The sequence below is a fragment of the Coregonus lavaretus genome, assembly GCF_964263955.1.
Source record: "Coregonus lavaretus genome assembly, chromosome: 31".
Classification (NCBI taxonomy): domain Eukaryota; kingdom Metazoa; phylum Chordata; class Actinopteri; order Salmoniformes; family Salmonidae; genus Coregonus; species Coregonus lavaretus.
In genome coordinates, this window is record NC_140018.1 from 14,480,872 (window position 1) to 14,506,780 (window position 25,909).

The window sequence follows — 25,909 nt, forward strand, 5'->3', positions numbered from 1 at the left end:
GTGTTTCACAAATCAAATTAACAAGGGGTTTTGTTTGGTTTGTTGATAGATTAATTTGTATTTTAAGAATAATGACTAAAGGATTTCACCCCAAATACAGTATAAATGTGTGAACGGTGTTAGAGTTATAATGTAGTGGCAACCCACTAACAGAGGGGGGCGGGACTAAACATTCCAGGGTGAAGGGGACTGAGAAAACGGGTTAAAAACAGCCTCCTAAAGGTGGGCGGAGCAAAGTGCCTTTGTGTGTCAGGGGGTATAAAGCTGTATGTATGTTTTTTGGCGCCAGAGCTCTCCATGATTAAAAATACAGATCATTCTTGCTGGTTGTGGACCTTGAATCATGTATGATTAAAACCAGAGCCTTACAACCCCTGGTAATGATTCAAGCTTAGGTTGAATTAGAGATATAAATTCTCATGACATTTGTGCAACACTTTTCCCCCCGAAAAGTTTGATGTGTTGCAAGATGTCTGGAGGAGAAGTGAGTGAAAACAAGAAAGCAAATTGGATCTTTATCAAGTATGTGATACTTGGACTTTGTGACCTCGTTATGAGGCTAATATGAAGCTGCTATGGTTTTGCTTTGTCGACAAATTCTTGACCACAGCTGTAAGGGGATTCCAAAGGGTTTTTCAAGGGGCAACTTCAGCTCTGTGGTCTCAGTCAGTAGTATGTAGAACACTACAGCCTGCGGTGGTCCAAAGACTAAGAGACAGACCTCCCAGACTACCCTAGGGAAGTGGTCCTCATCCTGGTCCTGTAGACCCACAGCAAATTAAGGACCTTAATTAGTTGAATTTGGTCAGGTGTGCTGGTACTGGACTGGAACGAAAGCATGTACACCTTGTGGGTCTCCAGGACCAGGATTGAAGAACATTGCCCTATGGCCTTTCTCACTACAGAGGAACGGTCTTCCAATGTCCACTGTCAAGCTTCTTCTAGCCAAAGTGTGAGGTTCAGGTAAGTTAACAGCTGCAGTGACCTTTGACACAGGGTCACATGCTTCAGGGTTGGCCTGAGGTGACTGGGGAGTGACTAAAGGCTGGTCCAGACCGGACAGGGAGAGCTCTTTGTGTTGCAGCAGGAGGGTGAAGAAGGAAGGGGAGGCCACATCAGAACAGCAAAAAGGAAAGAGGAGAGATTACAATGGGGCCAGTAGAGAGGATAGCCAGGATATGAGAGAATGGAGGAGAGGAGAAGGTTTTGAAGGAGTTGGGTGGACAAGTCCTCTGAGAGCCACCACCCTCGTACCCTGTGACAGACAACCCCTCCCTGAAAGGCCATGTCCCAGCGGGGACGTCTAAATGCCAGCCCATTTACTGTCCGTCTCTGCCTTTTAACATAATGACTTTATCTAACTCATTCCTATTGCTCCTCAGAGAGATCCTAGATGGGACTGGCTGGCAGCCACTGTCTGGACACACTTCAAATGGCACAATAGTAATTCTCTCTCTCCCTCTTTCTCTTGCTCGCTTTCTCTACCCTATCTCCCTCTCTCTTTCTTTCTCTCTCTCTCTCTCTCTCTCTCTCTCTCTGCCCCTTCTCCCTCCCTTGTTCCAGTTTTGAGACAGTCTGAGAAGGTGTCCAGTCCAGACGCATAACACCAGCCAAAGGGAGAGTGGAGCAACGGCAGCTGGCAACAACACTATCCTGAAAACACTAAATACTGACTGGAGAATGTCTGCTATGTGCTTCTGTTCCAATACTGGCAAAGATGTAATACTGTCTTCAACAGTTAGTTGTGCCATTGGTAAAACTATGAAATAGCATCGGAATGCATATGATGCATCATGTCAGTATGTTCTCATATAAAATGGAATATGGTGTTATTAAATATACAGTGAGCTCCAAAAGTATTGGGACAGTGACACATTTTTTGTTGTTTTGGATCTGTACTCAAGTACTTTGGATTGAAATTATACAATGATTTTGAGATTAATACCCTCAAATTAAAGCTGACAGTCTGTACTCATAGTCATTGTATCATTTCAAATCCAAAGTGCTGGAGTACAGAACCAAAACAACAAAGAATGTGTCACTGTCCCAATACTTTTGAAGCTCACTGTAGCTATAATGATATATAGTCCTTTCTACAGCTGGCTTCTGCTGAGTGTGTGAATAAACAGCCTTCTGATCCCATATCCTCCCTCCGTATAAACAGCCTTCTGACCCCATATCCTCCCTCCATTCTCTCTGTCCCTCCTCTTTCGTTTACTCTCTCTTGCCAAGTTGTGCAGGGGGGACAGACAGCTGCAGGCTCTCATGTGCTCCTCCTCCTCCTCCTCCTCCTCCTCCTCCTCCTCTAGCTCTGTTAAAGATGCTCTGTTGACCTCCCTCCCCAACTCCAGGCCCCCCGGCCCCCCAGGACCCCGTCTTGTCCCATACCAGCCAACTCTTCTCTTCTCTCCTCCAGGCAGGACAGACAGGCAGTAAATCCAGGCTTCCTCTTCCCTTGTTTTATCTCTCCAGGATGGAACATTCTCAACCTTCCCAATACATACAGAGAGGTGACCCACTTCACTCATCCTTTCACACACTCGTAAACACACACATGCAGACACACACATAAACAGGGGCACACACACATGCAGAAAGACACATACACTGAGTGTACAAAACATTAGGAACATCTTCCTACTATTGAGTTGCACCCCCTTTTGCCCTCAGAACAGACTCAGTTCGTCGGGGCATGGACTCTACAAGGCTGGCCCATGTTGACTCCAATGCTTCCCACCGTTGTGTCAAGTTGGCTGGATATCCTTTGGGTGGTGGACTATTCTTGATACACTCGGGAAACTGTTGAGTGTGAAAAACCCAGCAGCGTTGCAGTTCTTGACACAAACCAGTGCGCTGGCACCTACCACCATACCCTGTTCAAGTCACTTAAATATTTTGTCTTGCCCATTCATCCTATGAAACGGCAAACATACACAATCCATGTCTCAATTGTCTCAAGGCTTTACAATCCTTCTTTAACCTGTCTCCTCCCCTTCATCTACACTGATTGAAGTGGATTTAACAAATGCCATCAATAAGGGATCATAGCTTTCACCTGGATTCACCTGGTCAGTCTATGTCATGGAAAGAGAAGGTGTTCTTAATGTTTTGTAGACTCAGTGTACACAGTATGCACACACACACACACACAGAAAACTGTGGAGAGAATCTCTCAAACGACAGACCCTAACTCCTCAATGATGGATGTGAGATTGCTTCACTGGAGAACTCTGAGAGCAGAGCAGACAGAATCTTTGGCCCACATCAATCAGGACAGCTGAGCCCTCCATAACTCACCCATACCATCCTTCACTGAGACCCACCTCTCAAATCAACCAAAACCACATGGCTGCTGAAAGCCTGGGGGAGTTCTTATGTGTCTCTCTTTTTCGAATCAATATCTAGCTCAACTTCCATTATGCCTATTACTGGATAGTACTTTATGATAGAGCTGAGGAGATTAATGGGGAAAATTTGTCAATGAAATAGGAGTCCTACAGATATGTCTCTAGCGTAAGTATGGTCACTCTCTTCCCACTTAATTGAATTATCTGTTGGTGTGCTCAACCCAAAATGTGTCCCTGTGACTTCTGTTACGGAATAAAACAAAATAAATACAAGTTACTATATTTGTGAGTGCTGGATTTGTTTGAGCTTAATTTGTTTAAATCGGCTCACTTCTTTTTATGTTTATGTATGAGTAGAATGTTTACGATGAGTAGAATAAACTGAGGTCAGTCTAGGGAAGATGTACCCAGTTTACTGCTCGGAGTTCTGGAAATGCGAATTCAGAACTGAACTGATGCTGTCTGTTTTCAAGGGTTCTAAACAGATCCAAATCCCTTTGAATAGTGTTATCATAGCGTGTTAATAAAGCTATCATATGAACACTAACCCCCCTATCGCTCTCTGTGTTGTGTGTGTATGGAGCATAGACCCCAGGGGTACTCAGAGCAGCACAGAGGCAGAGCAGCACTCGCTGCCAGGACCAGCTGCATTTTTCAATACCTCCCCCAGTAACTTGGCAACGCAGAGGTACCATGCCCCACTACCCTACATCCACGTGAATGAGAACCCCTAGAAGCCCCAAAACACAACCAAGCACTTTCAGGCATCAGGAGGCAGGAGAGCAAACTAACTGCTTTAGAAAAGAGTCACAAACACAAACACTCACTGGATTGCTCACTCTCTAAACTTCACTCCCCCAACTCATGGTCTGGCTCCCAGGCTGTTGGCAGCACATTGGGATATAACACTCTGTAAAGATATCAAACTGATCGAAGAACAAGGTGTTTGAGGATATTATGAATTTAAAAAAGGAGATCTGAGAAAATGAACATTTTCCTCAAGCATTTTAGCTCTCACTTCACAACAGTAAAATCAGCATAGTTGTAGTCTATGTAAGCTCAATAACAAATTGTAGAGCCATAAAGAAGCAGGTTAGTGCAGCTCTTTAGCTGATATTGTATTGATGTAAGCTGGTGGGTTGCCTGTTTTGATAGGACTCGGTTATACTCTACTGCAGTAGTAGGTGATGGTTTGTGGGGACTCAGTTCCATTGTATCACAGCAGGATTGATGGCCTTGAGTTTGTGGGGACATGCAACAGTATGATTGGTGTTTGTAGGGACTCGGTATGTGATGTGATGAGTGTGTTTGTGGGGACGTACCATGTCGAGGTCCTGGGACACACGTCTCTTACGTAGCTCCTCCATGCGGTCGCTGACGTCACTGAAGCAGGTGTTGTAGTACTCAGAATACTCCTGGGCCAGGTCATCAATGTTCCCCAGAGAACCATCCTACACAAAACACACAGAGAGAGAGAGGTTAGTCATTGAGAATGAGAGAGAGATTCCGAGGGAGAAAATAGAAGCAGCTCGTATGTTCGAACATGGTAGAATGGAGGAAAGATGTAGGTTATCGAGACATTTTCTGGTACACTCATTACTCAATCTGAGGACCCAAAATGGCACCAAAGCCTTCGTCTGGATTAATAACATTGGCTGAGTCAACCCCTTCAGTAAGCTCCACACTCCCCTAACTGCTTTCACCTCCACAGTACAGTACTCCAGGCAAGAGAAAGGGGAGTTAGATCAAATAAACTGACTGACTAACAACCTCAGCTCCCCATCTGTCTCTCACTCTGCGTGAAGCACAGCTTAATAAAACCCCTTCACATACGCTTGTAATTAGGTGCGCGTGAGAGGCACCAACTAGCAGGCAGGTGGTGCAGTGTGGAGGGCAGCAGGCAGGGGCACACAAATCGAATCACCCACACACCACTTCTTCCTCTGGTTGCCAATCTGGACTACGGTTATTAGCTAACTGGCTAACACAGTGGTGCTACTGAGGGAGGGGGTTAGAGGTTACAGCTCCTTTAGCCTTTAGCTTTGTGGCCTATACTAGCTATGGACTGTTGTGAAAGGAGAAAGGGTAGGAGAAGGAAAGGAAATCATTGTGATTTGTGGAAGACAAATACCTATAAACAAGCTCCAGTTGAGATTAAGACTGTCTGGGACGGTGTGTTTGTGTCTCTGCTAGAGGGGAGGTGTGCGGCCAACCAGGAGTGTTTCCTGGGATTGGTCAGTTAACACACACACACAGATCAGAGATGCCCTTTAAACCCCGGCTATGACATTCTCCCAACCCCAAACACCCTCTTCCTTCCAGGGGGGGTTCACCTCTCTGCTGGGTTCCTGTCTTTGTGTGGAAGACGGGTGTTTGGGTAGAAGGAGGAAGTATGGTCCAGTCACTCATACACTCTAAATAAGAAAGACCTTACTCAACAGAATAAACTAGCCCCAAAACACATTGTTGGAGATGGGCCTTCAAGGAACATTGAAAGAGAAACTTTAGAGTCAATACTAAAGAAGTAGAACCTGCTAGTGCATTGCTATACATGGAAACCAGAGGAGTATGGGGTGTGTTTCCACTCCAAGGTTATGAGTGAGAGTCATAGCAATCGACCCTTCACTAAGCCCCGCCCCCTTGGTTAATGTTGCAACCTCTGACAACATTTTCCCAGGAAACTCCATTCCCCATTCAAACTACTGGACAAAACCCCTAGCAACGATTTCAAATGGTGTTTTTAATACAATAAAATTAAACACAGACTACCCCTTGCTAATCAGGAGACTATTGGGTATGTTGTGGTGGACTGTCATTAGTGTGGCTAGGCACTAGATGGCTCTGAATGGACTGTCATGCAGTAAAAGCTACTACTAACCATTTTTGGAGTTAACTAGTTCTCTCAAGTCGCATCCTGATGTCGACAGCAGATAATAGTTGTATTCATAATATAGATAACTTAGCTAGCTAACATACGTTTTGAGAAAACAAGTTATATTAACTGGCTAGCTAGCTAGCGTTAGCAACGTTTGGTGGTCAGTGAGACTGAGCGCTAGCTAACCAGCTGAGCTAGCAAACAATGTAACAAAAGTATAATTTTGATTAACATAATACAGGTTCTACATTTCAGGAATCACAGTAGCAAGTAAACCTAGTGCACTGTAATTTAGCCATTTAAACAATTTAGCTACTTTTTGACGAAAACTCATTGTCTTTCATGCGTTTGAAACGTAAGCTTGTCTGAGGTGTCAGACTCGACGACAGTTGCTATCCATTGGCGCGCTGCGATTGGTTGCCCAATATTCTGTGGCTGGGCTTAGCGAAGGGTCAATTGTACTACTAACTGATTGGGGTTGGAGAGCAACTGAAACACCTTTCTCTGAGAAGATCTGAGAAGCGTCTCTCTATGGTGTTTGGACTCATAACTACTCAGGCTGTGTACGGTGACAGCCATAGCAGTGATGACCAATCGTTCAATATTCATCAGTGTTGATCTAGTCAGTGCCTGGTTTGGTGAGTGGTCAGCATGCATTGAGTCACTCTGTGAGGAGTGAACGGTCTCTGTCAGTCTCAGTCTGTCTACGTCTCTCTCTGTGGTCCTCTAAACAGGACCCAGTATCTCTGTGCCAACATGGGATGAATGGAGCACTGTGGAGGCAGTGTGCCACACACACACACACCCCCGGGAGGCAGAGAGAGTGGCTTCTTCTGAGAGGGCTTTCCAAAACAACATTGAGGACGAAAACAACAAACTAGACCTAACCACACTGTGGAAAAACACAAACCTGAAGTGAATTCAACCATCACCCATCGGTAATGCATTACACATTAACAACAGTGTATTCAAATACATTATAGACAGACAGAGGCCCTGTGTCAAAAGTCCAGATTGTTCTGCTTTATTTTCCTCCACTCACTCCACCTCCCACCATAGAATATTTCTTAGTAACTTCAGCTACGTCCAGGCTGTGACATATGGTTAGAGATGGCTGAGATTCCCTATGGAGGCACGCTCTCACTCTCCGGGCAGAGGGCAGACACATGCATCTCCCTACATTCCTCACTCAGCGAGAGAAGCACACTCTTATTAGAGACTAGCTACAGTACTGCCTAATCCCCATAAACATGGCACAACTGATCCAGAGCTCAGACTATCTACCATGTCCAAGAGGGAGACAGCGACAGACAGACCCAGATATTATAGTTACAGTCAGTGTATCTGTACATGCAGAACACCTGATTACAACTCACCCAGATATTCAGTGACAGTTCATTACCTTTCTGGGTCTATAAAACAAGCTGTCCATGTCTGTATAAGCATATTTGTCACAACTCCAGTTTGTGTATTGAAGTTTGTGTATTACATTTACAGATGCTTAGCAGGCTGTCTGTGTTAAATGCCTAGAATACTGTATAGGCAGGCATGGATTCCATCTCACCTGTCAGCACTGCTTGTCTGTAATACTTCAACTCTCCAAGCTCCAGACCCATAGGTAAAGCAAATGGTCTATGCTGTAGTTCAACGTTACGATGTGCTGTTGTTACAGTGTTGTTAGAGTATTGTTACAGTGCTGTTACAGTATTGTTACAGTGCTGTTACAGTGTTGTTACATTGTTGTTACAGTGCTGTTACAGTGTTGTTAAAGTGTGCTAGGTCTTTCCTTACTGCAGTGTTCCTCTGAGGGAAGCCAGTGTGTGTGTTAGCATACCTGGGATTCCTCTCCCGCCATGAGCTCATGCAGCCCCTCATCCAGCCTCTACACAGCTGGGAGCCTCACTGGGAGCCTGAATGGGAGCCTGACTGGGAGCCTGACTGGGAGCCCGACTGGGAGAATGACTTGGAGAATGACTGGGAGCCTGAATGGGAGCCTGACTGGGAGCCTGACTGGGAGAATGACTGGGAGCCTGAATGGGAGCCTGACTGGGAGCCTGACTGGGAGCCTGAATGGGAGCCTGACTGGGAGAATGACTGGGAGCCTGATTGGGAGCCTGAATGGGAGTCTGACTGGGAGCCTGACTGGGAGAATGACTGGGAGCCTGAATGGGAGCCTGACTGGGAGAATGAATGGGAGCCTGAATGGTAGTCTGACTGGGAGCCTGAATGGGAGCCTGACTGGGAGAATGAATGGGAGCCTGACTGGGAGAATGACTGGGAGCCTGACTGGGAGCATGACTGGGAGCATGACTGGGAGAATGACTGGGAGCCTGACTGGGAGCATGACTGGGAGCCTGAATGGGAGCCTGAATGGGAGCCTGACTGGGAGAATGACTGGGAGCCTGACTGGGGGCCCACTTCATAACACACAGCTTGTGTGCACATGAGACAATGACAAGATGGAAGTGATTGAGTATGTGTCTGTTTATTGTAAGTGAGAGTGAGAGTGAGAGTGAGAGTGAGAGTGAGAGTGAGAGTGCGTTTTTTTATTTATTTAACCTTTATTTAACCAGGTAAGCCAGTTGAGAACAAGTTCTCATTTACAACTGCAACCTGGCCAAGATAAAGCAAAGCAGTGCGATAAAAACAACACAGAGTTACATATGGGGTAAACATGTTTGTGTGTGTGTGTGTGTGTGGGGGGGGGGGGGGGGGGTGAAGGAATGTGATTACAATATATGGCAGTGTGAGGGGGGTACTGAGGGGGTATGGGGCCAGTGGACAGGGGTGATTTGTGAGGAGGTATTGACTGGGGAGGCTGGGGGCTTGGAGGGGGTAAAACATCTGGAGGTTGGGGAGACAGCCTTTATCTAACACAGAGCCTATGGAGAAGACTTTACATCTCTTTGCTTTATCTGAACACCCGGCCAAACATAGACACACAACCTAGAACTGAAACATAGAAATAGACTAACTAGAACGTAAACATAGAATATATAACATAGAAACTCACGCCCTGACCAAACCAACTAAAGACAACAGGCCTCTCACGGCCAGGGCATGACAGAACAACAACAACCCTGGGGTCTGTGTCTGTTATGCTATCAGGCTAAACCACCCGTTGAAAATCTGAGTGTTAATGTGTGTGTATTGAATTAAAACAAAATGGAAGGAATAACAACAACAACGGTTTTATGGAGTTGAAAAAAACTACAATGTTTGGCTCCCACCCTGTGCATACAAGAGTGCACCACCCTGCCTTGAGTCAAGTTCAATAGTCATGTTCACAGTCAGAACAGGCTATAAAAGACAACACCCAGGGTGTAAGAGAGAGAGAGAGAGAGTGAGAGAGAGAGAGAGAGAGAGAGAGAGAGAGAGAGAGAGAGAGAGAGAGAGAGAGAGAGAGAGAGAGAGAGAGAGAGAGAGAGAGAGAGAGAGAGAGAGAGAGAGAGAGAGAGAGAGAGAGAGAGAGAGAGAGAGAGAGACTTTACGCAACAATGATTTTACCAACGGTTTGGAGGGAATGCTGCAAGGTTTTCCAGTAAAAAACTATTGAGGCTGGAGTTTGTTATTCTAAACCACTAGTGGGAGGACTGACCTGACTTGTCTCATGGTTTACTGTCTCTAAGCTTACAGGGACTGTTTATATGAATAATTCTGTGAAATACATGACTGACTAACAGCCATAGGTTTAGAGGTTTCAGGCCATGATTCCACATGAGAATATGCTCCCTTTTTCATTGACAGAGAGAGGTATAGGAGAGAGTGTTCAAACTGGAATCTTGCCCCATGGGTGGGTAACATATAAGGACATGAGGAGACATAGGGGGTGACATGGGGTCCTGCTGATCTCTGCTCAGCTAATCAATTAACCATAGCATTCCTGTCATTCTCAATGTGACCACCCTGGGAGGGTAGGGGGTGTTGGTGCAACAGTATTATCCATGACATCTGGAGAGGCATCCATGGGCCACTGGTGAACAGTAATGCATGGCAATTCTCTACAGATCATAGGCATACCATACAAACCAAAGCCTTATCTGTTAATGTTACAAGGTCATGCCACATGATGATCCAGAAACACTTTCCTTATCAGGCAGCTGTAGGTACCTATGTGGCGATGCAACCGTCCACTCAAAATGGCCATTACACAAACACAAGGAAAGTTTTCATCAACTTCACTCTGTAACTCAACAGCCAATTGACTATGTATGCCCTGAGAAAAGTCTGCTCAAACGCAACTAAAAAGGCATGCTCACTCAGTGCCCTTCAATCCGATCTAAACAGCCATGATGACACAGGCCTCCTGTAGCTCAGTTGGTAGAGCATGGCGCTTGCAACGGCAGGGTTGTGGGTTCGATTCCCACGGGGGGCCAGTATGAAAAATGTATGTCGCGCTCACTAACTGTAAGTCGCTCTGGATAAGAGCGTCTGCTAAATGACTAAAAATGTAAAATGATGAAACGTTAACTCCGTGCTCTCATTGTGTCGGAGCTGCAACCCTTTACTGATAAATTCTTTGGATTGAAATCTAGGGGAATGTTTCCTGAGTGTTGCAATTCAACACTTCTGGATGCATTCAAGGTCCTGATTTCCCAGAGCGCTCAATGGTAGTCTATGAGGACAAATACCTCATGAGCAAGCAAGCTGTTCTTTCTGTGCTTTCTGAAGCAAAGAAAACAACTAAAGTAGTAAGAATGTGTCACTCCTCAGCTGAATTAACTTCCCCATTGTAACTAGCACACCAAGACCCTTCTGTCAGTTATTAAAAAATTCCATAACCAGCATGTAGGGCTGACCTCTTGGGTCCTCTCGCATGCTCAGAACTAACTGCCAAGTTAGCTACAGTACTAATCTCTAAATTGAGTTTATTTTAATTGATGTTCAAATCAAATCAAATTGTATTTGTCACATGCGCCGAATACAACAGGTATAGACATTACTGTGAAATGCTTACTTATAAGGAAATAGTAACACAATAAAATAACAATAACGAGGCTATATACAAGGAGTACCGGTACCAAGTCAATGTGCAGGGGTACGAGGTAGTTGAGGTAATTGAGGTAATATGTACATGTAGGTAGGGGTAAAAGTGACTAGGCAATCAGGATAGATAATAAACAGAGTAGCAGCAGCGTATGTGAAGATTGTGAAATTGTGTCTATGTGTGAGTGTGTTTGTGTGTGTGGCGTCAATATGCATGTGTGTGTGTTTAGTGTGTGTGCGCGTATGTAGTGTGTGTGTGTGTGTGTGTGTGTATTTGTGTGTTGGAGTGTCAATGTAGTATGTGTGAGTGTGTGGGCAGAGTCCAGTGAGTGTGCATAGAGCCAGTGCAAGAGAGTCAGTGCAAAAAAAGGGGGTCAATGCCATTAGTCCGGGTAGCCATTTGATTAACTGTTCAGCAGTCTTATGGCTTGGGGGTAGAAGCTGTTCAGGAGCCTTTTGGTCTTTGACCATTTTTAGAGCCTTCCTCTGACACCGCCTGGTATTGAGGTCCTGGATGGCAGGGAGCTCGGCCCCGGTGATGTACTGGGCCGTACGCACTACCCTCGGTAACACCTTACGGTTGGATGCCAAGCAGTTGCCATACCAAGTGGTGATGCAGCCACTCAAGATGCTCTCAATGGTGCAGCTGTAGAACTTTTTGAGAATCTGAGGACCCATGCCAAATCTTTTCAGCCTCCTGAGGGGGAAGAGGCATTGTAGTGCCCTCTTCACAACTGTGTTGGTTTGTATGTTAGGACCATGATTGGTCAATCACTGGCTGACAACATTTGATGACCGCCACAGCCCTAGTTTGGACCATGATAGGTCCTTAGTGATATGGACACCGAGGAAGCTCTCAACCTGCTCCACTACAGCTCTGTTGATATGAATGGGGGCTTGCTCGGCCCTCCCTATAGGCTGTCTCGTCGTCGTCAGTGATCAGGCCTACCACTGTCGTGTCTCTGCAAACTTAATGATGTTTGGAGTCGTGAGCAGTGTTGAAGTCGTGCGCAGCCACGCAGTCGTGGATGAACAGGGAGTACAGGAGGGGACTAAACATGCACCTCTTTTGTCCAGGTGGGAAAGGGCAGTTTGGCGTGCAATAGAGATTGCGTCATCTATGGATCTGTTGGAGCGGTATGCGAATTGGAGTGGGTCCATGGTGTCTGGGATGATGGTGTTGATGTGAGCCATGACAAGCCTTTCAAAGCATTTCACTGCTACAGATGTTGTCCACCTTCGCATGCAAGATCATTTGGTGCTCTCTCTCTCTTTCTCCCTCCCTCAAAGCCAGTGCTTGTTATTTGTCATGTCAGAAGGCATTACAGAGGTATCTAAACCATGCGCTCTAGCTAACGTGTTTGTTCTGCTCCTAGCTTTAGGTACACATTCCAGACAGTGCTGTTTTCATACTTAGGCCGGTTACATGCATATTGAGTTATGTTGTTCTGTTCTCGCTGTGCACAAGGCTTTTGTCAGTGTCAGGACTAGCCTTGTGACAAGCTAGCCATCCTCTAGGGGAGTGCATAGTGACAGATGACAATGGCCATCACGTATCTGATGTAATGCTAGAACGACAGTGATACGATCAGTTACACTTGTTACCAGTTCAGAACACTAGGGTGGCAGTTAAAGAAACGGTCCCACTCACTTCTATCATTTTCACGATTCATTTCAAGCAGGAGTAAGTGAATTAGCGCCTCGCTCATGTTTCCTCCTAAATCACACATCGGCTCCAACCCCAACCCCAAGAGACTGACCAGGCTGGCGGTGCCCAAACATCCCTCGCTCCAATCCTCCCTCGCTCCACTCCTCCCTAGCTCCACTCCTCCCTCCAGGCTTTAGCTGTGGGGGAGAATGGCCTCCACACCTGCTAATACCCCTGTCCCACCCTTACACTAGCATCCCAGCCCAGGCTGGAGGAAGGCCAGGGCAGAGTCGAGGCCCACACCCTCCAGAGGAGCTTCCTGAGGATATCCTCGACAGCACTGAGAGAAACACCTGCCAGCCCTGCCTGGCCCCTGACTGGGAGGGGGAGATCTGAGCTGAGCTGGCCATGCTAGGCTCAAATGTGGCAAACGTAGGTTGAACCAGGCTTGATGTGGCTTTACTAAGGCTGGGCTAGGACAGAGGGGGGCTGAGACTGAGGCAGACAGCTCAGCAACTACACAATGCTATATTGGAGGAGACACTCTTTGAACAAATGGAGGTTTCTTTTAAGTTGACCATATGTTGTCACAGACACAGACAAGAGTTTCAAAATACATTTGGGCTGAATGGGCTCACTAATAAAACATATCAAAGGCTGAGTAACAGGAAAGTATGAACAAGCCCTTGAAATGGGAGACAGAACCCACTCATACTATATGGAGGTCTGAAAACCTTTACATTTCTAACATATACTCTTTTCTCAACTCTAACAAAATGTCTTCTTGATGCTTAACTTTGAGGCAAACATCCATGCAGATTGGGATGAGAGAGCGCTTTGAGACTAGCTGCCAGGGAATACAGAGGAGGACTGTCGGCTGTCCAGATTTGTGATCAAATTAGAGCACGTGTCAGACTCATTCCACGGAGGGCCGAGTGTCTGCGGGTTTTCGTACTTGATTGATGAGGTCACTAATTAGTAAGGAACTGCCCTCACCTGCTTGTCTAGGTCTTTATTGAAAAAAAAACAGCAGACACTAGGCCCTCCATGGAATGAGTTTGACACCCCTGGATTAGAGGCTGACGCAGACTAGAGCAAAATCACTGTTTGAACTAACTGCTATGCCAGCTAAAACGACATGGTTTGAACTCAGACACCGTTTGCAGAGGGAGGTACTAAAGTTGTGTACTGTGTGTATGCTGTTGAGGACTGGTACTTCCACATATCCACCCATACACACCTGCATCCATACACACTAACATTGTGGAAATGTTATACATGGCATGCTGCCTTTAATATCATTTATGGAAAGCTAGATACAAGAATAACAACATGCACATCCTACAAAAAAATGTCAGATCTGATTTGAGGACTTGCTGAAACCTCATTTCTTCAGAGAATTAGAGTTGGGTCGGTTCCAGTCTACTAACCCTGTTCAAACAGCATAAATGCTAATGTACCCATAATGCAACAGCTATTCATCTCTTAACAGCCCCAGATTATTAATTGGCTTAGGTCTATGTTTACCCTGTTGTAACCACAAATAAATGACTGGTTGACTAAGGTATTCTCATTAAACACATTCCTAGCAGTGGTTTAACCTCAGGCAGAGGGGCTCCTAGCAATAACACTACAGGCATGACACAGGACCACAGCCCTCCAAGCTTGAGTTAACTATGATGAACGATGAATCACCTAGTCACTACACGGTCATTAATAGGTTTAGGATAAATTATCATTAAATTCATTCATTCTTGAACTGGAATTTCAATTCACTCCCTGGTAATTACCTACTGTAGCGAGTGAAAAATCAACAGTAGAGTGGTGGACTACAGATGTTGGATCTTAATTTGATTACCCCGTTGCAGGAGAACTTTCCTGCAATGCAGGAAATATAAAACTTGTAGTGCTGGGGTGTCAAACTCATTCCATGGAGGGCCGAGTGTCTGTGGGTTTTAAGACCTATACAACCAGGTGAGGGGAGTTCCTTAATAATTAGTGACCTTAATTCATCAATCAAGTACAAGGGTGGAGCGAAAACCCGCAGACACTTGGCCCTCCGTGGAATGAGTTTGACACGTGTTGTAGTGTATTTGATGTTTAAAAAGGCTTCTGAAGTTTGTAATTTCCACTTTGAAATTTCAGACTTGATTTTCCCTTACAAAAAAATGTATCAACCCCTACAACAATGTCCATTAATTATAATCCACATAATAATTCACATTTCCTGTTGCTGCAGGATTATTTTCCTGCTGTAGCAAACTGACTCAAATAAAGATCCTACATCATCTGTAGTCACACAACCAAATTAGCTAGATTAGATGTGTATCAGAAAAAACATGCTATGTAGACTTCACATTCATTGGTTACTGAGAAGCTGCACCCCAAATGGCTTTACTAATCTGTAACAGTAGTGTTCAGATCTTTCAATAGGCTCAGGCACAGGCTTAATCAAAAGGGCATTCTCATGTACGGCCCCAGAGACAAAGGCCATAGAAAAGCATTACGTACTGAGAACAAACTAAATATAGCACGGCCATTTTGCTGCCAAACATATAGGGAATCCATTGTGCTGATGCCTTTGAACTGTACAGGTTTCATAAACATTGGGGCTTGGACAATGAACATATTGTTCGCCCTGTGATTTACTGACTGAAACAGCACAGATATCAGGTGGAGTGTTGGCAGCTGTGCTACAATAATCAAACCATTTCCAGTCACTTACAGCCTGTACTTCTAAAGGAAATGACATAACATGTGGTTTCTGGGATTTAGCACAGTCATTACTTTATATTTCAACAAGGCAAAGAGAAATCTGCTAAATAAACTAAAGGAAAAACAGTAACACAATAGAAATAACAGTAACGAGGCTATATACAAGGGGTGCCGGTACCGAGTCAATATGCAGGGGTATGAGGTAGTTGAGGTAATTGAGGTAATATGTACATGTAGGTTGGGGTAAAGTGACTAGGCATAGATAATAATCTAGTAGCAGCAGTGTGTGTGAAGAGTGTGAAGGAATGTGAATGTGTGTGTTTGGGTGTGTGGCATCAATATGCATGTGTGTGTGTTTTGTGTGTGTCTGTGTGTGTGTCTGTGTCTGTGTGTGTGTCTGTGTGTGTGTGTGTGTGTGTGTGTGTGTGTGTGTGTGTGTGTGTGTGTGTGTGTGTGTGTGTGTGTGTGTGTGTGTGTGTGTGTGTGTGTGTGTGTGTGTGTGTGTGTGTGTGTGTGTTGGAGTGTCAGTGTAGTATGTGTGGGTGTGTGGTTAGAGTCCAGTACGGCTGTCCCCGACAAAATCTTGGTCGACGAGAGTCGTCTGTTCGGTCAACATTTTATATTTTTTCATATAAAATCAACTATATGTAAGCTTTAAGCATCATAAAGGCACACTAATTACTAAAGCGGGCACCAGAGATCAATATAGCCAAACCAAAAGAAAAAAAACTGTTCCGACCCTCCTCCTCCCGCTGTCCGCTGCTGCTGGCCTTCACAGATTCTGCCATTACGCTCCTGAGGTTGCCGGTAATAGGCTACACCAGCGGTCAGCAACCTTTTCTATTTGGAGTGCCAAGTTATCCTACTATTTCTATTGATCTGCGTACCAGTTATAATTTTCATATGTACATTTTCGTGGAACAGTTTAATTTAATTTATAATAGTCTTCATATCTCAAAATCAATGTCATGTGGTTAATCAAAATTCTAAATGAAAATGACACTTTTAGATTTGTAACTTCTATTGCCCTTGCCAATATGTAAAAATAGCCTATATAAAGCCAACAAATAAAAACATTGCAGCCTGCAGGTAGAAAATATCCTGATGAAAATAAATATCCTGTAAATCACATTGGCTACACATTGCCTGTCTGCAAGGAACTTGAAACATTGTATCAACTATTAACTTGGGTCAGGCTGGAAGCTTATATTCTGGGTCCTCAGAGTTTCCCACACCAGTGAGCTCCGGACAGACAGTCACAGCTGTAGGCTATTTTGTGCAAGGGATAAGAAGTAATCAGGTAGGCCTATTTTATAACGTTTCCACCAGTTCAGAGCATGACATTTTTTTCATGCTGAGTGGTAATCGAAAGGGAAAGAGCTGTAAAGAAAATAGGCTACGTTGAGGATTTATTGTCATTCTCAATAGATGTAAAAACAGACTTTGTTTAAGTGCTGTTTGAGGCGAAGAAAAAATTACTTTGAGAAGCTCCACAGTGATGGTGAGTTAAGACAATCAGAAATAGTATCAGATCCCCAAATGGGCTCACGAATAGGCCTACATTTGCGCGCAGGCCAGGTAGACAAGTCCTACTTCTATATGCGTAATCAGGTGCGTGTCCTTACTCATGATTGACAGGAGTGCTCCAAACAAAAGACAATGAACATATTGATAACACGTAAATGGAATGAAATAAACGAAAACCTTTTTCTCACAAGTGTAGCCTAGGTTGTGTACTCTGCAAACAACATATCCACTCCTACAATGACAACGGTAAGACTGTAAGAATAATATACTGAATGCATTAACATGAATTACTGTAACCAAACAAACATTGTAGATTAGAAATTATGGGAATTAACAGTAAATGTACTACTGGTGATACTGGTGTGCCACCCCCGCGGCCTCCGCAATGGATTAGTCCACTCAGACAGGCATGAATCAGACATGTCTCATGTGCCATAATTTTTTAAAATATATTTGCCACTGCTCAACTAAAATAATCTTGGTTGACCAACAGCCTATTGACCAAACAATCGACCAGTCGACTAAATGGGGTAAGCCCTAGAGTCCAGTGAGTGTACATCATGCCTGTGCAAGAGAGTCAATAATTTTATTTTTATTTTTAAGGACTAAGAAGAAAAATAGGGTGTAATGCAAATAGTCTGGGTAGCCATTTTATTAACTGTTCAGCAGACTTATGGCTTGGGGGTAGAAGCTGTTAAGGAGCCTTTTGGTCCCAGACTTGGTGCTCCAGTACTGCTTGCCGTGTGGTAGCAGAGAGAACAGTCTATGACTTGGTTGGAGTCTTAGACAATTTTTAGGGCCTTCCTCTGACACCGCCTGGTATAGAGGTCCTGGATGGCAGGGATCTCGGCCCCAGTGATGTACTGGGCCGTACGCTCTACCCTCTGTAGCACCTTGCGGTCAGATGCTGAGCAGTTGCCATACCAAACGGTGATGAAACCAGTCAGGATGCTCTCGATGGTGCAGCTGTAAAACTTTTTGAGGATCTGAGGACCCATGCCAAATCTTTTCAGCCTCCTGAGGGGGAATAGGCATCGTTGTTCCCTCCTCACGACTGTGTTGGTGTGTTTGGACCATGATAGGTCCTTAGTAAAGTATACACCAAGGAACTTGACACTCTCAACCTTCACTACTACAACCCCGTCAATGTGAATGGGGGTGTGCTCGGTCCTCCTTTTCCTGTAGTCCACGATCAGCTCCTTTGTCTTGCTCATGTTGAGGGAGAGGTTGTTGTCCTGGCACCACACTGCCAGGACTCTGACCTCCTCCCTATAGGCTGTCTCATCGTCATCGGTGATCAGGCCTCCCACCGTCGTGTCATCGGCAAACTTAATGATGGTGTTGTAGTCGTGCGCAGCCACGCAGTCGTGGGTGATCAGGGAGTACAGGAGGGGACTAAGCACACACCTCTGAGGGGCCCCCGTGTTGAGGGTCAGCATGGCGGATGTGTTGTTGCCTACCCTCACCACCTGGGGGCGGCCCGTTAGGAAGTCCAGGATCCAGTTACAGAGGGAGGTGTTCAGTCTCAGGGTTCTTTGCTTAGTGATGAGCTTGGAGGGCACTATGGTGTTGAATGCTGAGCTGTAGTCAATGAGCAGCATTCTCACGTAGGTGCTCCTTTGTCCAGGTTGGAAAGGGCAGTGTGGAGTGCAGTAGAGACTGCTTCGTCTGTGGATCTTTTATTTTTTATTTAACCTTTATTTAACTAGGCAAGTCAGTTAAGATCAAATTCTTATTTACAATGACGGCCTACCAAAAGGCAAAAGGCCTCCTGCGGTGACGTGGGATTAAAAATAAATAAATAAAATAAATAAATTATAGGACAAAACACACATCATGACAAGAGACACCACAACATTACATAAAGAGAGACCTAAGACAACCACACAGCATGGTAGCAACACAACATGACAACAACGTGGTAGCAACACAACATGGCAGCAACACAACATTGTAGCAGCACAAAACATGGTACAAACATTATTGGGCACAGACAACAGCACAAAGGGCAAGAAGGTAGAGACAACATTACATCACGCGAAGCAGCCACAACTGTCAGTAAGAGTGTCCATGATTGAGTCTTTGAATGAAGAGATGGAGATAAAACTGTGCAGTTTGAGTGCTTTTTGCAGCTCGTTCCAGTCGCTATCTGCCGCGAACTGAAAAGAGGAGCGACCCATGGATGTGTGTGCTTTGGGGACCTTTAACAGAATGTGACTGACAGAACGGGTGTTGTATGTGGAGGATGAGGGCTGCAGTAGGTATCTCAGATACGGGGGAGTGAGGCCTAAGAGGGTTTTATAAATAAGCTTCAACCAGTGGGTCTTATGACAGGTATACAGAGATGACCAGTTTACAGAGGAGTATAGAGTGCAGTGATGTGTCCTATAAGGAGCATTGGTGGCAAATCTGATGGCCGAATGGTAAAGAACATCTAGCCGTTCGAGAGCACCCTTACCTGCTGATCTATAAATTACGTCTCCGTAATATAGCATTGGTAGGATGGTCATCTGAATCAGGGTTAGTTTGGCAGCTGGGGTGAAAGAGGAGCGATTACGATAGAGGAAACCAAGTCTAGATTTAACCTTAGCCTGCAGCTTTGATATGTGCTGAGAGAAGGACAGTGTACCCGTCTAGCCATACTCCCAAGTAATTGTATGAGGTGACTACCTCAAGCTCTAAACCCTCAGAGGTAGTAATCATACCGGTGGGGAGAGGGGCATTCTTCTTACCAAACCACATGGCCTTTGTTTTGGAGGTGTTCAGAACAAGGTTAAGGGCAGAGAAAGCTTGTTGGACACTAAGAAAGCTTTGTTGTAGAGTGTTTAACACAAAATCCAGGGAGGGGCCAGCTGAGTATAAGACTGTATCATCTGCATATAAATGGATGAGAGCGCTTCCTACTGCCTGAGCTATGTTGTTGATGTAAATTGAGAAGAGCGTGGGGCCTAGGATCAAGCCTTGGGGTACTCCCTTGGTGGCAGGCAGTGGCTGAGACAGCAGATGTTCTGACTTTATACACTACACTCTTTGAGAGAGGTAGTTAGCAAACCAGGCCAAAGACCCCTCAGAGACACCAATACTCCTTAGCCGGCCCACAAGAATGGAATGGTCTAACGTATCAAAAGTTTTGGCCAAGTCAATAAAAATAGCAGCCCAACATTGCTTAGAATCAAGGGCAATGGTGACATAATTTAGGACCTTTAAGGTTGCAGTGACACATCCATAACCTGAGCGGGAACCAGATTGTATACCAGAGAGAATACTATAGACATCAAGAAAGCCAGTCAGTTGATTATTGACACGTTTTTCCAACACTTTTGATAAACAGGGCAAAATAGAAATTGGCCTATAACAGTTAGGATCAGCTTGATCTCCCCCTTTAAATAAAGGACACACCATGGCTGCCTTCCAAGCAATGGGAACCTCCCCAGAGAGGAGAGACAGGTTAAACATATCAGAGGTAGGCTTGGCGATGATAGGGGCAGCAACCTTAAAGAAGAAAGGGTCTAAACCATCTGACCCAGATGTTTTTTGGGGTCAAGTTTAAGGAGCTCCTTTAGCACCTCAGACTCAGTGACCGCCTGCAGGGAGAAACTTTGTAGCGGGGCAGGAGAAAAAGAGGGAGGAGCATCAGGGCTAGTCGCATTAGAAGGGGTGGGAGATGAGGAAATGTTGGACGGGCAAGGAGGCATGGCTGAGTCAAATAGGAATCCTGACTTAATGAAGTGGTGATTAAAGAGGTCAGCCATGTGCTCCTTGTCAGTAACAACCACATCATCAACATTAAGGGACATGGGCAGCTGTGAGGAGGAGGAGGGTTTATTCTCCAGGTCTTTAACAGTTTTCTATAACTTCTTGGGGTTAGACGCACAGAGAGAGAACTGCTCCTTAAAGTAACTAACTTTGGCCTTCCGGATAGCCTGAGTGCACTTATTTCTCATTTGCCTGAACGAGAGCCAGTCAGCCTGAGAATGCGTATGCTGAGCCTTTCGCCAAATTGAATTCTTGAGGTGGAGTAACTCTGCCAGATTACGGTCGAACCAGGGGCTGAACCTGTTTTTATTCTCATTCTCTTTATGGGGGCGTGTTTGTTAACAATACCACTAAAAATATAAAAAAATAAGGTCCAAGCGTCTTCGACAGAGGGGATCAAGCTGATTCTATGCCAATGTACAGAGGCCAGGTCATGAAGGAAGGCTTGCTCATTAAAGTTTTTTAGCAAGCGTCTATGACAAATCAAGACAGGTCGTTTCACTGAGCAGCCATTACGAACACATGCTGTAAAACAGTGATCACTAAGGTCATTACAGAAAACACCAGACTGATACCTATCAGGATTATTTGTGAGGATAACATCAAGGAGAGTAGCCTTTTCTGGGTGTTTGGAATCATACCTTGTGGGATTGGTAATAATCTGAGAAAGATTTAGGGAGTCCCATTGCTTTAGGACTTGGTCAGGTGGTTTAAGCATGTCCCAGTTTAAGTCACCTAGCAGGACAAATTCAGACTTAGTGTAAGGGGCCAGGAGAGAGCTTAGGGCATTTAGGGTACAGGCCGGTGCTGATGGTGGACGATAACACCCAGCAACAGTCAACAAAGAGCTATTTGAAAGTTTAATGCTTAAAACCAGCAAATCAAATTGTTTGGGGAAAGACTTGGTGGAGACAACCGAGCACTGAAGGTGTTCCTTGGTAAAGATTGCCACTCCACCACCTTCGGAAGATCTGTCTTGCCGAAAAAGGTTATAACCAGAAAGGTTAACATCAGTGTTCAAAACACTCTTTCTTAACCACATCTCAGTAATGACCAACAAATTTTTTTTAACCTTTATTTAACTAGGCAAGTCAGTTAAGAACAAATTCTTATTTACAATGACGGCCTACACCGGCCAAACCCGGACGACGCTGGGCCAATTGTGCGCCGCCCTATATGACTCCCAATCACGGCCGGTTGTGATACAGCCTGGAATCAAACCAGAGGGTCTGTAGTGATGCCTCAAGCACTGAGATGCAGTGCCTTAGACCACTGCGCCACTCGGGAGCTGTGAACCCAAACTTCAATTAATCAATTTTAGGTAATAAGCTTCTAGTGTTAACGTGCAGAAAACCCAGGTTTTTACGAGAGCAGAAATCAGTGAAGCAGATATAAGAGCACAAGTCAGAATTGGGGCTAGCAACAGTAGATGGGCCAGGGTGTACACGCACATTTCCAGATATCATCAGCATTAATACAATCAGGGCACGGAAGAGGACAGGGAGAGCTCTGCAGTGCTGATTTTTTATGGCATTTGAATGTGCATCAAATGGCAACAAGATCATATTGTACAGCAATTTCATCAGGTAACATGAATACAAAGCCGGCGATAGGTGGTTAGAATAAGATTGGAGGTCAAGAGTCTGTGTAACCAATAGAGAGTCAGAGTCCAGAGTGTGGGAACAAACATAGTCTGTCCCACGGTCGGGTAAACATGCAAGTTCATAGTCATGAGGAAAATAGCATACAGCGCAAGAAAAATATATAACGACTTGGGGCTAGCCATTGTTCAGAGTCACTCGCCCAACAGTGTGTGTGTGCTGGAGGCGAGCAAAAGTTCGGGAGAGAGGGGGGAGTGTGGCAGGGGTACCTGTACCAGACAGGGGGAGACAGGCCAGCGCAGACGGTGAACAGATCGCCAGGTGGAATCCAAGAAGCAGTGCAGCAGGCAATGGGAGTAGGTGTCACACCCACTTGGGAGAAGCTTTTTTCAGGAGGCAGATTCCTTGTAGAAAATACCAGCTAACTAGCTAACGTAACTAGCAAGTCTCTGTCCACCATTTTTTTTCACGTGGAAAAGGAGGTTGTTAGCTAGCTATATCTCTTCAGTTTCAGCAAATGGTCCTTTACGACGTCCAAACAATGTTGTCCTGTGGCTGTTGTATTTTGGAGATTGCGAGGAGGATATCTTCTGATGTGATCAAAGCAACAATATTGTTTATTATTGCACAGATGGAGGGCCGGTATGTGATTTGGAGTGGGTCCAGGGTTTCTGGGATGATGGTGTTGATGTGAGCCATGACCAGCCTTTTAAAGCATTTCATGGCTACAGATGTGAGTGCCACGGGGCGGTAGTATGGCATGTTGTTGCGATTTAAACCCATAAGCTCAAGCCTAGTGGAAGGAAATGGTCGCTTCCATTAAAACTTTGGTCCAAATTCTGTTTACCTGACTTAGAAACCTGAGTAGTGACCACATGGCAGTGTGAGGGACATTAAATCAGAGTCGTGTCTATGTCCTGTGACATCATAATGATATTACTGGTGACATCCATCAAAAGACCAAAAGACCCAGTCTCAGGTATCTGTGATGGAGGAGGATGTGTGAAAGGCTGAGGCTTGCAGTCACCTATGAAGGAGGTGTGACTCTCGTCTCGTGTGTGTGTGTTCCAGCAGCAGAGGAAAGACGTCAAAGATGAGAGCACTGACAGACATTTGCATCCAGTGTAATAAATCTGGTTCAATCGCCTGGCTGGAGTCCCAGGTCTCCCACCCAGAGTCAAAGGCCAGGACACTCATCTCTGTTTCTCACACACACACAGGCCCATGCGCACACACACACACACACACGAGCACACACCTCTGTCTCTATCCTCAGTGTTAGGCCCGTTCACACTCCATTCATCTACTGAGCCAGTCCAGACCATATTAACACGTTGATCTTCAAACGACCCACCATTCACACGGGAAAAGACCACAAGACATTAAGCTCTATTGATCACTCAGATCAGATGGCCCACACACATCTGTATAATCAAGATGGCCGTGTCACCCTGGCCCCTAACAAAGAACAAGAGGCAAAGGTGATTATGTTGATCAGTGTAACCTTTTCCATTTCTTAATTGCAAGATTTGCCATGCACCTTGGGAAGAGGTGGATTGGTATAGGCCTATGTGGTTTGAGGACTGGCAAGATTTCATTTTGGCACACAATATTCAAAGCTTCCCATGGGACCCATAGGCCTTGGCTACAACTACAATTGCTAGATATCAAAGTGATATTGTTGTCAAACCAGTGCCAATTTTGTTCAACGTGCTTGAAGGTGTGCACTGATAAGGGACTAACAAGCTAAACTTAAAGGTTGGGAAAAAATGACCGGGAGAACAAAATGTAGCCACACATTGACACAACATCACATTTCAGGACTTACAATATTTCAATCAATGCAATTTGCAACAATTTTTTCCATCATAACCTTCCCAAAGTAACACTCCATCACAGTAACAAAACACAACTACAAGTGTTTTGGCATGGGGCCCTCGTAGAACACACAGGAGCTCAACTCTCCTAAAACAACATGAACAGTTACAATGTTGTAACAATGTAACAACACGGCAATGAAGTTTAATGGAGGCTACTTGTTACCACTGCCTGAAACAACTGACAAGCACAGTTCCACTTCGCAGCTCAAGTGCACCAGACTTGGATGATAGCACACAAACAGTTCATTTTTTAACTCAAGCGCGACATACCATTTGCACTGGATTCCAGGCTGCTTTGAAATCCGATCACTTCAAATACAGAAAAGCTCCTCGTGAACAAGTTGAAGAAGGGAAATGACCCGAATGCCAAACCCATATGTTGGGCACCGAGGATGGAAAGTAAACTTTGAGAAATAGACCAGCTTCCCTTGCGTTGTTTGTTTTGGGACGTGATTTACATGTTAACAAGTATCAATACACAAACACTAAATGAGCAATGAGGGTCCCCCTATAAGGGACACAGTTGAAAAGCTTTTCTTTTCAGTTGGTTGTTACCTTCCTGCCTCCCCTCCCCCAAAGCAAACTGGCCCACAAACTTACCAGCATCCCCATCACGTCTGTCCAGAGTTGGGAGAAACTGTCAGACACTGCGCCGTCCGCCTCGGGTTCAAGTTGGGAGAAACTGTTAGACACCGCGCCGTCCGCCTCGGGTTTTACCGAGGCGGCTGCCTGGTCGCCGTGGCCCTCCATAATGTCTATGGTTATGAAGTATTGCCTTTGACGCAAAGTTTTATTCCGTGACCATACGCAATTGTCTGACTACCTCTTCTTGAGAAAGTTGTCCCCGTCTCAGCCTTGAAATCATTCAGCATTCCTTGGCACAAAAGATACTGCAGGAGTGAACACTCTCCAAATATCTCCAGACATGCTTGGGAAGTGCAACAAGTGCTCTAAAACTCCGAGGCAAGTTGAATATGTTCCCTTTATGCGAATAGAATACATTCAATACATATTGCAATAACACGAATAAATCGCAGATAACACAACTGAAGCCTGTAGTTACAGTGCAGGGATTTTATCTGAAAAGTCCATTGGTTGAGCTCTCCGCAGCTCGTTACCCGTGCGCTGCTGGCATAAACCAAAACTTACAGCGGGGGAGAATTCGCACGAAAAGAGCCACCTAATTCGACACATTTTCTCTGTATAAGAAAATAACAAAGCCAAAACAATACGAATAAAAATTCAGTTGCGAACTTTGAGAAATACTTCCATTAACAACAAAGGAGGAGAAACGCCCAAAGCGCCGTCCTTGTCTGTAATTATCCACGCTCCCCCCTCCAACAGCAGTGAGTACCCCCCTCTAGTTCACTCCTCCCAGCAAAAACATTTAGACAACAAAAAGTCCTCTGGTCTGGTTGGTGTCTGTCATCTCTGCACTAACCAAAGGAAATCTTACACCAATATAGTCTGATAGTCTGTTTCTTAAACTTTGGTAAATGTTGTGGAAAGTTGCCAGACGGACAAATAAACCCGTTATTAGGCTACTACGCGCGTATCCTGTTGCTTTTCCACCA

At 45.1% G+C, this 25,909-nt stretch overlaps 1 protein-coding gene across 1 annotated transcript in view; it reads right to left on the bottom strand.

The window, feature by feature from the left end:
* LOC311106973 (SAM and SH3 domain-containing protein 1-like) overlaps positions 1-25,611 on the bottom strand; it is a 92,549-nt gene extending 66,938 nt beyond the window's left edge. Inside the window, exons 1-2 of the mRNA XM_084149390.1 lie at positions 24,936-25,611; positions 4,670-4,798 (exon numbers count right to left, since the gene is read on the bottom strand). Coding sequence (XP_084005516.1) covers positions 4,670-4,798; positions 24,936-25,085 — 279 coding nt within the window. The 5' untranslated portion in view covers positions 25,086-25,611. The remainder of the gene's footprint in view (positions 1-4,669; positions 4,799-24,935) is intronic.
* Between the last annotated feature and the right edge of the window lie 298 nt (positions 25,612-25,909).